The sequence below is a fragment of the Vidua macroura genome, chromosome 5 (genome assembly GCF_024509145.1).
Source record: "Vidua macroura isolate BioBank_ID:100142 chromosome 5, ASM2450914v1, whole genome shotgun sequence".
In the NCBI taxonomy this organism is placed as follows: Eukaryota; Metazoa; Chordata; class Aves; order Passeriformes; family Viduidae; genus Vidua; species Vidua macroura.
Window position 1 is genome coordinate 41180971 of NC_071575.1, and position 13549 is coordinate 41194519.

The following is a 13549-nucleotide window of genomic DNA, read 5'->3' on the forward strand; positions in this document are numbered from 1 at the left end:
AGCTACATTGAACTGCCAAGCAGGCCACTATCAAAGCATGTGCTTGCAATCTCATTGAACAATTCCTCTGAACACCCATACCCTCTCACCAGCAACCACTTGTTGTCTTGCCAGGGAATATATATTGGAGGAATTACACTTTGGCTCTTATTTCCATTGATTTTTCCCCTTTTGATATGTAAAAGAGGGTTTTTCTTGCTCAACATTATGGTTGTCCAGAAAAGTTTCCCAGAGATGTGAGTCATTCCTCAGTGCTTAGCCAGATCATGCAGTAGATCCTCCTTTAAGTTATGCTAAGGCAGGTGGAAAATACTGTGACTGGTGAACATGACTTTATAAGGGCAAACTGTGCCTGAGGAACTTGGTGGTCTTCTGTAATGCAGGTTACAGCACTAGCGGATAAGGGAAGAGCAATATGTCATGTAAATTGGCTTGTGTAAAGCACTTGATGCTATCCCACATGACATTCTTGTCTCTAACCTGGAGCCACATGGATTTGACAGATGGACCATTTGGTCAATAAGGAATTGGCAGGATAGTATTACTCAAAGGGTTGTGGTCAACAGCTTGACATCCAAATGGAAACCAGTGGTGTTGAGTGGTGCTCCTCAGCTCAGGTGTTGAGTGGTGGTCCCTTGTATTGGGACCAGGGCTTTTTGACATCTTTACTGGTGACATGGAAAATGGGATTGAATGCACTCTCAGCAAGTTTGCGAATGACACCAAGCTGTGTGGTGTGTTGATGTGCTGGAAGGAACTGACTGCATCTAGAGGCACCTAGATTGGCCTGAAAGGTGGGCTCATGCAAATCTCATGAAGTTCAGCAAGGCCAAGTGTAAGGTCCTGCACGTAGGTCAGGATAATCCCAAGGACAAATACAGGTTGAGCAGAAAATGGACTGAGAGCAACCCTGAGAAGGACTTGGGCACATTGGTTAACAAGAAGCTCAACATGATCTGGCAATGTATGTTTTCAGCCCAGAACACCAAACACATCCTGGGCTGCTTCAAAAGGAATATGGCCAGTGGGCCAAGGGAAGTGATTCTTCCCCTCTACTCTGCTCCAGTGAGACCTCACCTGGAGGGCTGCATTCCGCACTGGGGCCACCAACATAAGAAGGATGGGGACCTGCTGGAGCAAGTCCAGAGCAGGGCTATGAATATGATCAGGGATCTGGAGCACCTCTCCTATGAGGACAAGCTGAGAGAGTTGGTGCTGCTCAGCCTGAAGAAGAGAAGGCTCAGGGGAGACCTCAGAGCAGCCTTCCAGTACCTAAAGGGAACAAGAGAGCTGGATAGAGAATTTTTACAAAGGCATGTAGTCAGAGAAGAATGGGTAATGGCTTTGAACGGAAAGAAAGTAGCTTTAGATTAGATATAAGGAAGAAAATCTTTACTGTAAGAGTGGTAAGGCTTTTTTTCCTCATTAAGGCCACACAATCAATTTCATAAGGCATAGTCTATTGCATCATCCCACAGGTAAAGTGGGAATACTGCTTACAAAGCACAGAATTTGACCCACAATTACATCACATGGCATCAGAAGTGGCTGGCAATTAAAGGATTACAATACAGTCCACAATAATCCGATGAGCTCGGCTGCAGATGCACATAGACTGCTCACCAGAGGCTGCCGGGGAAGAAGTGATGCTAGCAGTGAGCATGACAGCGCTCGCTGCCACCAGGCTCCTCCTCACCATGGGAGGAGAGGAGCACCTAGCAGGTGGGGACTTGCTACCTGCACTGGGCTCCCTCATCTCTTTTGCACAGGGGACCTTCTCCCACTCTGCACATGGTTGTGATTTTAATGCTGAAGTATCTGAGCAGATTAACACTTGGAATCTATTTTCTGTCATTATATTAAGAATCTCACTAATTTTTTTTTATTGTATTTATTTTATTTTTACTTGGAAATTAGGAAGGCACAACTGAAGACAGCCCCCAAAAGTGGTACATAATACAAAGAACCCTATTACATTGATCTTAACCTCGAGTAGTCTGCTATGCAGCAAGCACAGCATAGTTGTCAAATTCTTAAACATACCAGTTATCCATATGCACAACACACACAAAAGCTAGCTTTCTCCTACACAGCTGGCTCCTCAAGGAACTAGTATTATTTAAGACAAGCATGCAGACACCAATTTGCAAAATACACGAGGCACCTATGGACAAGAGCTTATACACTTTCATTTCTACTCATCGGCAAACCAGTGATTTTCAAGAGGTAGAGCTTGCTGTGCTGTCTAACCACTTATAACAACCTTGATGTAGTAAGAATCCTGTGATAAGGGTTAAGAACTTTTTCTTTTTAGCATGCCTTTGAATGCCTGCAGAAATACTCTCGAAGAAATAAAGTAACTTTATGCCTAGCAACTTAGTCACAGCAACTAGTCACAGAGACCAGTATTGAAGCATATGATAAAAGCCACCACCCCTTTTTTGGGATGGTTTTTCTTGGTTTTAGTAGCACAAGTAGAATAACAGATCATCCTGATCTATATTTTAAAAATTCAATTAAGTAACTTGCAATCATTTCAATTTCTCCATTATTGTGTAAAACAGTAACTTAATTGTGGAGTTAGAAAGTTTCAGTTGAGATGCCTGCTCATCTTGGTACTGAATGAACACTTATTTTATCTTGCCTCTGACCTGATGCTTTAGATTGTTTATCCTCTCTCTGCTTAAAAAAGAATCAGAGGGGAAAAGCAGAGAACAGCAAGGTTTGAAAAAAGACATGTCGAAAGAACAGAGTCATACAAGAGCTATCACTGAATCTTATTAGACTTCTGGTGTACTCTGTACATTGTAAACATGAACAGATTCCTCTGATTTTCCGGAAGCAGATACTCTGGACTGGCTAAAACAGAAGACACTGCTTTCTTTTCCCATATGAAAGAATGTACATTGCAAAGTGAAAGGGGATCAGCCTGTCTCCTTATTTAGTTTTACACACTGAGCAAATCCAAAAGTGTGCACCACTCCATTTGTGACACCCTGGAAGAAACATGCAGCATCTCAAAGACTCCCCAAAAAAGACAGCACCAACAAATTGCTAGAAGATTTTACATGCAGAGTAATTTGGATGAGCAAGCACTGAGTCAGTTATGGAGTCTGGATAGTTTACATGAATCTCTAGTCAGTTTTGTTTCCCACAACAGCTAATTATGTAAAGGGTTACAATCATTACTTCCTGGAAGTCATCATCCGGTAAGCCAGCTGCAACTGCTTTTTATTCCCAATATAGCTAACAAGAAATACTGCACCGTAAGTGTTCTAATTATACTTTTTGTAACTTCTATTTTACAATAAAAAATCCCACTTAGGTCTAGTATATTTCAAGAATGTTTTGGTTAATATGCTAATACAACTCGCTTGCTTGTCAGCACTTCTGCATCTATAAAGGAAAGTCTCAGGAGGTTGCAACTGAAACTAAAGTGTGTTTTATTGGTCAATAATAGATAACATAACAAAGTTAAGAGGAATATTCTAACTGGTGAATGCATGATCACACTTCTAAGCAAGTTCTACTGAATCTTTTTTGAGAAAAACAGACAAAGTATTTTTTCCTTCTCACCACCTTAATTAAAAGCAACCCCCCCCCAGATGCTATGATCAAAGAAAACACAGATAAAGAACCCATGTACCTTAGGAAAGACTTCATTAAAGACAGATCAACAGCACTGTCCTGCACTGGATAGAGTTTGGAGTAAATAACAAGGACGATCTTTACTTTATTTCACAGATATCATTATTAAAGAGTCAAATCATAAAGCATACATTTTCTCCACAACATTTTCTTAGAGCATTTAGTGGGTTTTCCCTTCCTACCTGCAACATCTACCTCATTAACATGCATCTAAAGCTGGGATTATTTTATTGTGCCAACTATGAACTAAACCAAGCATTTACACCTTCCAGAGAAGACAGGAGAATAACATGAAGTTATGGCCATGCCCACATACAAGCCAGTTCTTGGAAACAGGACATCAGATTTGCTTGGGGTTATTTCCAGAATGCTCTTCATTTTTCATAATGACATTACATCTCAATCTCAGGACTTATCAGTCACCTCCAGGTAAAATTCAGGTTTCCAGCAGGTTGTATGATGCAAGACTGAATACTGCATCTTGAAATTCATGCAGGTATATGCCTGAGAAATAGTGACAGAAGAGAAAAAATGAGAGGGAAGGAGTTCTTAAAGAGATCTTCCTTGATCAGTTACAAAACTGAAATTAACTGAAAATGTCTTGAGAATATGAGTGCTTTGCCTGCACAAGATGGATTAGTGGGCAGAGCGTAGGTAAAACACCTTTAGCCTACCAGGTGGTTGTAACTCACTTGTGACACACTTCAATGTCAACGAGAAGATGACTTCCACAAGCTGCACAAAACAGTAGATTCCAGAGGAAGTAGTGCCTCAGGATTATGGCTCCTTTACAACAGATCAAAGTGAATTGTTTGTCTTAGAGCACTCCCACAGGACCAAGCCACCACACAAACTGCCAGAACAGCCTGCAGTTGTTTAAGTCTTGGAAACAAAGGAAAAAGCAGTGATAACCAACTCGTTTCATTTTGGTGCCAGATATAGCCTTCACAATGTAAAAGATACACAGCAAGCAGTCTTCCTGTGCAGACAGCTCTGTCTCTTACCCAAGACATGGACCCATGCTCTCAGCAATGGCCTTCTGTGCTTCATCCCAAGTATCTGCTACTGCACAGCCTAACCAGCCTCATCCTTGTACCTGGTACACAAGCAGCGATGCAGTCATTGCACCTTCAACCACTGCCTCCAATTTTCAGCTATTGCTCTTCTTCCACATCCATCTGTATGTACCTACACACATACTCCCACAATTTCTTGAACCTCAGGGTGTGTGGCACAGTGCCCAAGAGACAAAAAGTGGGGAAAGAAAAGATGAAATAACTTCAGGAACAAGAGGCCATTCATGACTTGCAGCTCCCAGACTGACCAGCACAGCGCAAGATCAGCCAGCCTTGCTTCAGAGATGGCCAGCACTCGATCACATCAGCCCAGACAGCTCACAGCAGAGTATGGGACAGATCCCTGGAAGGGTCAGGTCCATACATGGCAAGCTGGGAGAAGCACTCACAGAGGAAATGCTGCCTAAGACTAAACCCTGCAGGAAGCAGAGGCAGCAGCATCCTGAGCACAGGCAGCCTGGCTACACATTTAGCCTAATCGCTCACACACAAACAAACCCCCACACTCCAAAGCCTGCTTTGCCCTGTGAAAGCCGAGCAGTAAGAGTAGATTAGACTCTAATAGGGATTAATACAAGTTAAGGTAGCACCAGTTTCCACTAGGGAGACCAGAAAGGTTAGACGTGGGATAGCATGACAGGTACATGTAGGAAGGATCAAGGAAAAAAAAGGTAAAGGGAAGAACAAGTAACACAGGAGCTTGCATTGACACCTGCCTGGCTCCATTTCTGCTCTCCCCCATGTCCATCCCTGCCCAAAGCAGAGATCAGACATGCTGCACTGTCAAGTCATGGTCAGTGATTTCTAACAGGCTGTGTAATGGTCAGGAGGGGGTTTCTGATTCAATCTCAACAGTACTGACCCACTTTCTTCCAGCACTACCATCCATCACCTCTGACTGACAAGCAGTCCAGTTTTAACAAGAGGCAAAACTTAACAGAAGTTAAGTCTGAACCAGAAAATGGAAAGAAATTCGGATCCCATTCTGTCTTACTGCAGTCACTTCAAAGCTATGTTTAATTTTATTAGCAACTAGAACTCCAGTTCATAAAAAAAAGTGACCAATAAAAGATAATGGCAGGAAATTAAGTGACCTTAGTATGATTTGGAGCATTGCTCGGCAACAGCAAAAATGCACAGAAAGTATGCTTGGAAAAGAAAAAAAAAAGCCCCAAAGAAGTAATCATAAAAAGCTTCCAAATTGCTTCAGAGTCAGAGGCAAGTTAAAACTTCTAGAGGCTAACAAAAATGTGTATCTACAAAACATATGCATTAAAGATGCATTATGATTGCCATACTGCCAGAAAGAAACACTGTTCAGACAATCCATTCACTACATACCTTTTCATGTGTGCTATAGTAATCAAGACTTTATTCATCTTTAAATTCAAGTAAAATAATAAATGTAGTTTCACTGTGGCGCAGGAACACAGCAGCTACAGTGTGTGGTCAAACCAGGAAAAAAAAAGGGTACTTTCCTGACTCTTGGTCATATTTTCAAAAAGGCATGAAAAGGTGGGTTTTTTTCTTTAATTCTATAGAAAGACTAAGAAGCCAAAACCTCTGAAGTTCCTCAGCCATGACCTTTGGGAAGCAGGCATTTTGTGGGGCTCCCCCATACCCTGAATACTTTGGTACACAGCATAGTGATAAACCAAGTTCCTTAGTTTTCATTCCAAGAAAGCTGTGGAAGAGTAAGAGTACTAATATGTTGGTTAACAAAAAAAAAAAAAAAAAAAAAAAAAAAAAAAAAAAAAAAAAAAGCCACAAACCCAGAACAAGACAAAACCCAAAACACCAACCAAACCCAAAACCAACCAAAAAACTGTTTAGTTTATGACTGAACTGTCTTAATTTGCAGATACCCCTTTCAGCTGTTCAGTTAACTACAAACTCATTAACATTTACCTGGACAGCTGGAGTTTGTACTCTGAAAGGAAGGATCAGAGAGCTGGGAGAAAATGGTGGGGGAAAAGATAAGGAACTCCATTAGACAACATAACTCCAGCTGGAAAACAGCATTGAGAACAATATCCTTTCTGTATCAGATAAAGTCCTGCATGTGGTCAAGTTCTTTGACCAGAAAAATTTCTGCTAAACCACACTTGATAAACTTGAACTTTGAAAACTGGCATCTATTCATCGTATTTTTGAAAAATAAACCTCAAGAATTCTGGCATCATCCAAGGTACCAAATGTTTCATTACAAAGACTTTATTCAAAATAGCTATCAGTTTACTAAAACAACAGCCCAGTTGGTACTTCATAACTCTGCCTTTTCTCAGAGGTTTCCGTTGTTTGAACGTGAAATTGAAATTCACAATTCAGAATTTTCATTTTCCATAAAAATCAGTCAGGCAATGTAATACAGACTGCTACCATGTTCTTTCTGATGAAAAATAGGAATATTTTGTTCTGAGGAAGGCCATACAAATATTGATCTTGGGGAAGCATCTTCCTTTGCAAACTGCTTTTGGGCTTGCATTTCTACTAGGTCACTTCCAACTGAAAAATTAAGGTGTGAAAAAGGAGGGATCTAAGCAGCTCTTCCCTCAGCCCATTTCAGTTGGAGATGCAGTTGAGTAAAAAGGCTGAGACTTAAACTCCAATGATTCTCAACAGTTCACACCATATGGAGGATCTCTCTGAAGAGACAGGCCTGATAATTAGTCAATACAATGCTTACCTAGTCAAAGCACATTTCTCCTGTCCATAGAAGGCCAGATACAAATCCTAAGAAGGCAAACATGCCAGTTTAACATGAATGATGGAAAAACTTTGGAGCAGTATATCCCTAATCTTCTTGCTACTACGAGATACTTATTTTTCAGAAGGATAAATTTCTGAAGGGAGCCAGATATTCAAGATCTCACCAGCTCACCCTTTACCATACTCAAGACACCCACTCAAAGACATCAGAGGATGCCCTAGTATTTCTTCACTAGTGTGAATTGCTCAGCAACTTTATCAATAGATAGTACTTGACATTATCAGCAGTACCAAGTAGCACTGGTCCTCAGAATACAGAAAGTAAGATAGGCTACTATAATCAACTGAGCCTTGAATTAAGACATGCTGTCTATAAATCTAATAGGGTCATACAGCAGAAAGTTAATACTTGGCTCATAACAATACCAACAGTCTGTTCCTCATCTAAAAAGTATTCCTTCCACTTTCTAGCTCTAGTTGTATCCCTCACCCCAGCTGCAAGGCTGGTAAAACTACCTCTAATGACTTCAGACTGCAAATAAAATTACCACATTCTTCAGAAAAACACAAATACAACTTATTCTGTGGATGACCAGGAATATTTTATTAGTTATGTTACTTTCCAGGTGCCTTTATGTCTACAAAGTAAGGTACCCATGCCATCATAATATTCTTACATCCCCCAAAACAACATGTATAGGTATCCAGCTAGACAGATCTGACTTCAGTATTAAAACATCCTTAAGAAATATTCTTCTGCTTTCTATACAATGTTCAGGGAAGTAAACACTTACCTTATTGATTCAATTGGAACAGTTCTTGACAGAAGGTAGACTGAAGAACAAGGATGTTGCAAAAAAAGGTGCAATAAACTGCTCTACCCAGCAAGTCAGAAGTACCTTGTTTACTTCAGCTTGACAAATAGGTAACATTTACAGACTTTCTGCTGTTCCTGTATGACCTCTACTAAAGCAATAGCCAATCTAGTGATGCTGCTAAAAATGAAGATGTCAGTTTACACCACTCAGGAACCAGGCACGACAATTAACATCTGTTACTGCTTCCTATTTGAGGAGTTAAGAGCAGAAAAGCTATGTGAAGAATGGCACTACCAAATCCTCATTTCCAAATATGGCACCATATACATACCCTACAGGGCATGTACATTGCAGGCCCCTCTTCCTTCAGTATTAATATTCAGACATCTTAGGGCAGGATTTCCAAATGCACACATCAGTGGCGTGGTTTCTGAAGCACTAACGCTGATGCTCAGCAAGCTGGGCTCAATGCAGTCTCACAACAAGGTACAGGAGATACGTGCTGCTGCACTCCTGCGCACACGCCTGTCCAGAGGACCTCAAATGGCCAGTCTGCTGCCCAGCTGTCCACATCCTTCAGCAACTAAACACATCAGCAGTGAGGAATCAGCTAGCCATTGCAAACACCAGAAATCACAGGCAGCAAAAGCAATTTGGCCACACCCTTTCTCCTAACCTGATATAAGAAATTCCAAGCAGTATATAGGGATCTGACTTTCCTGAATTTACATTCCCTTAAAACTAACTTGCTGGCTAATTAGGGCTGATTTCTTAGGCCTTGAACCCTCAATATAAAAAAAATTTCAAGGTATCACACAGTGATATACTGTGTTTTTTCATACTATCACAGCTGGTGTCAAGCAGAATTCTATCTTAGCACAGACAGTTCTTGCCATCTGAAATACAATTGCAGTGATGCTGGTTAAAGAAAAAGCTTCTAGCCCAGCGTACCTTTTCAAACAGCCGCTGATCAACAATTCCAGCAAGACAGTTGGGTGGGACCAGACTGCACACACCCCAGACCACCACAAAGAAGCAAACCAAGTTGAAATTCCTATTAAGCTATATTTACAAATGCCACCTCCCTCTGCAATTATGATGGAGTACCATGACACCGAAGGAGAGCCAGGTTATCAACAGAACTTCATGCCTTCATCTTTAGTGTCTTTTGAAACGATACAATAGATGTAGCTGAAGGGCATGGCATTTTTTCCTCATTATTCAAAAGAAAAGACTGGCATATATAGCAACTGGCTGTAGATAATAAAGACTGAGCCTTTAACAATCAAGTTAGTAGGAGGCAAAGAACAGTCTGCACACTGTGCAATGAGCTTAAGATCTCAAACATTTTTTATGCTTAGTGACCAAGACAAATTTGCACCGTGTCCACAAAGAGCAAAAAGCACCAACCCTTCAAGGGCTCAGTGGCAGTGAATACACCAGCTATGTGAGAACTGTCTTGGCCTTGCCCATGTCAGACAGACACTTGAAGCATGGCCCACCTGCCAGCTCAGACTCCTCACTGCCCACCTATCAGTCAGATCTCTTATTTTAAGCATAGATCCTTTCCTGGACACAAAAAGACTTTCAATATAGTGACAGGTATTTTTCAAAAAAGTTAAGCTTAGGAAGAAAAAAACTCAAAAACTACCTCTTTACTTTTAAGAGAAAAAAACCCAACAAAACTACAAGCATTGCCTTGAAAAATTGATGTCACAGGATCAAGTGAGAGGAAAATATATTGTGCAAGTACACAAAGTCAATAAATCTTTCAAGCTGAGGAGTGGTCCCTCCCACCCTGTTCCAGATGCCTCATATAGAAGGTTTCCAGCCCATGCCTGCGTGGAGCAGGAAGGCTGTTCCTGAAGCCCACGGACCTGTATGAGGACATGCTCCATCTCTGCACATCGCAGACTGTGGGCAGCATCAAGAAGGAAAACACCCTACCTATGTGAAGAGCACACCAGCATCATTTTAAAAAGCAGAGTCCAGATGTTGCATAGCTTTTTAAATGCCGAGTTTCACGTTCGCATCCATCCCTGGATTTATTGCAATTTATATATTATGCAATATTTTCCCCGACAGCACCCAGAGACCCACACCCCACTGCTATGTTGCTACTTTCCCAATCTCTGTTCCACCCAAGACACTGCCAGAAGGAAAACGCTAGGCGAGGAAACTCGAGGGTCTGGAAGCGCCGGTGGCTCAAGCCAGGATCTGCCGGCGCTGTCCTTGGCACAATAGTTGGATGCGATACAGCCGGGCGATGCGAGGCTGAAATACTTCCTGGGATGGCTGAATGGGCTCATTCAGTAGTCAAGGGCAATTCTTTATTAGCCATCTTCTACAGCCCAGCACAGAAACTATAGCCCTGAGGGGAGGGTGGGAGACACCAGCCATGTGCTTCAAGAAAGGGGTATGGCTTAGCATTGTCTCTAGCCCCAGTAATTGACAAGCTTTTTTTTTGTCCTCCCTTTCCCTTTCCCTCCCCCCGCCGGGCGTTACCGAAGCCGGTGGAGGAAGGGAAGGTGCCCGGCGGGGGCCGGCCTGTGGAAGAGCCGCTGCAGCTGCCGTCCGGCCCGGCCCCTCGGACCCACCGGCGCCGCTCGGAGCGCTGCGGGAGGGAATGCCTCCGCCGCCCTCTCGCCGCTCCCTCCCGCCCCGAAGTTCGGGCAACTGGGACCGGCTGCCCCGCCGGCGGTGGCGGCTCGGCCAGGAGCCGGGGAAAGGGGCCGGCAGGACGCCCGGCCCCCACGGCGGTTTTCCCGCTGCCTCCCCGCACTTACCTTTCACTTGACTTTCATACTCCGCTATAATCTCTTTGTCCTTTTTGAATCTGCTCGGGGTTGACATTATCCACTCGCTTCTTCTGCTTCTCCGCCTAGTTCTAAATTATTATCACTAATTATTCTTGTTTATCTGGAGGAGCTCCCAAGTTGTGTCAGGCGGCCGCAAGCCCGAGCGAGCCGGGGAGGCGGCGGGCGCTGGCCCCGCGGGAGCGCCACCGGCACCGGAGGCGGGGAGCGGCGATCAGACTAACCCCGGCGCAGGCACCATCGCCTCCCGGCACCGTCGCCGGCAGCAACGCGGTCCGCGGCCCTGGGCCGCCGCAGGGCGGGGCGGCGGAGCAGCGGCCGCGGGGCACTCGCTTCCACTAGGCGAGGGCGGGGGGCTGGCGGCTGCTCCCCACCATTGTTATCTGTCCGCACGCACCCGGGAGAGAGGAAGGGAAGAAGGGAGAGAGCGGTGGGCGGGAGGCAGGCGGCCGCGCTCGGTCCGTACGCCAGAGACACTAGTTACTGCTGCCGCCGCGCTCGCCTGGCTCAGAACTCGGGGCCGGCGCCCCGCCGTGACTAACCCCAGGCGGCAGCGCCGCGGCGCATGTCCCAACCTCACGGGGCGAGCAGTCGCCGGCTCGGGGCGGCTCCCCCGCCGCGCCCTGGAGAGGTGTCTCCGGGAATAAACTTCTCCCCGCCCTCCCGCCGCTGTCTCCTCCCTTCCTGCCTGCCCGCCCGCCTCCAGTCCTCGCTCGCCTTGTCCGCCGCCCCGTCGCCAGCCGCTCACCGCCCGGGGCCGAGCTCCTGCGTGTAGCGCCCGCTTACCCCGACCGGCCCGCAGCCGGAGGCCCAACAGGCCTGGGTGTTCGGGCTCGGGCTCGGGTGGGAGGAGGGAGACCCCCGCCCCGCCACCCCCATCGAGCACATGATGGCCGGATGATCTCGGGGGACAGGGGTATGAGGCCGCCGTACGGTTCCAGAAGGCCTTTGATCGGCGGGGAAAGTTAAAGCCCCGTGCTGCCGTCAGCGCCAGGCCGCCTGGGGAGGGGGAGTCCGGAGGGGACAAGTGGCCTTTGGGGACACCATGTGCCTTCCCACTATCTCCGAAGACAGGGCAGGGCTGCACCGGTGTGCGTAGGGGCCCGGACCCAGGGGCCAGAGCTTGGCAGCACCCAAGGGAAGAGCTGTATCCTCAGCACATCAGGTCATGCTTCCACCGTCCTTGTCCGCCCGGTGCTCCCCTGCGGATGCAGCTTGTTCTCGAGGGCAGGAGCGCCTGTGTGGGGCATTCCCCACATCTGCGGGAAACAAGCAAAGCTGGGCAGGAGGCCACTCAAAATGCTGCTCCCTTGAGCTGCTGTGCATGGCACACATTGGGGCTGGCCCTGATGTCTGACAGTCTGACAGTCACATTCAATGCCAGCTTTAGAAGGATGGATTCCAGCCCAGCAAGCAGTGGTGCACAGCCCTCCCTGCAAAGCTGGGGCTGGGAAAATGGGAAGATCATCCAGAAGGGCAGGAATAGCTGAAATTTGGAGCATGGGGCAAGTTGTTGGAAGGATGTAAGTGACCCTGACGTACCCTTGGTCTGCGGTGCCCCCATCTGAGTTGGGCATATCCTACTCTGCCTGAAGAGATGGAACTTGATTCAGCCCTTGGAGACTGTGGAGGATGAGAGCTGGCCACTAGCTCTGCAGGTGCAGTGAGACCATGCCTGCCAGGAGTCAAGCACAGAGGTTCACAGAGCTGGTAGCCACGCTTCTCCAAGGTCCCTGGCTGCAAGGTTGGGGATGCAGAAGGACTCAGATGTGGCTCAGGTTATACAACCCATTTTTCTTTTCCCCCCGGCTGCTCTGAAACTTTTCTTTTGCCAGAGAAGAGTTTTCTGAAAAGAAAAACGTTGAAAAAGCAGAATGATGGATACTGCTGCCTTGTGATGGACAAAGAATGTGGCTGTCATTCATGGGTCAAAGGCAAAAGTCAAACCAAGGCAGAGCTTCACACTTTGAGCTGCAGGGAGGTCAGCTCTGAGGAGGTTAAAAACAGGCAGGGGACATTCTGGAGACAGAGGGCTCTATTGATGTCAGGCATGTCCAGGAGTAATTAAGCAAAGATGCACACTATTTACAATGAATTTCCAAAGATAGTGGCTATATGATTTGTGTGGTGGGAGTTCCCAGAGATCCTGTCCTGGACAGCTAGCTCTGATGCTGCCAGGACCTGACTCTTCGGGACAAACAAGTGAATTGTGGGACCATCTGCAACTGGGAAGGTTCAAGGTTCAGCTACCCAGTAATTTGGCTGGATTTGAGCTTGAGTGCTATGGGGACCTGGTGCTCAGAAAGCAGTGCCACAGTTAACTGTACTCATGCAGACATTCTTGCTTGTGTTTATATTTAATTCTTATAAGCACATTGCCTTGGTGTTACAGTTGCTCACTTCCACACCTCTGCATTTCAGCAGTAAGTGTACATCTGTCCTTTGCAGTTCATTTTTCATTAGGTACCATGTTCTTCCTGCT

General features: G+C 45.6%; 1 protein-coding gene across 3 annotated transcripts in view; it reads right to left on the reverse strand.

Annotated features, from left to right (window-relative positions):
* The window catches only part of SRGAP1 (SLIT-ROBO Rho GTPase activating protein 1), a 137100-nt gene extending 125460 nt beyond the window's left edge, over positions 1-11640 (reverse strand). For all 3 annotated transcript variants that reach the window (XM_053977952.1, XM_053977955.1, XM_053977954.1), the window contains exon 1: positions 11038-11640. In XM_053977952.1, coding sequence (XP_053833927.1) covers positions 11038-11104 — 67 coding nt within the window. In that variant the 5' untranslated portion in view covers positions 11105-11640. The remainder of the gene's footprint in view (positions 1-11037) is intronic.
* Positions 11641-13549: the final 1909 nt, after the last annotated feature.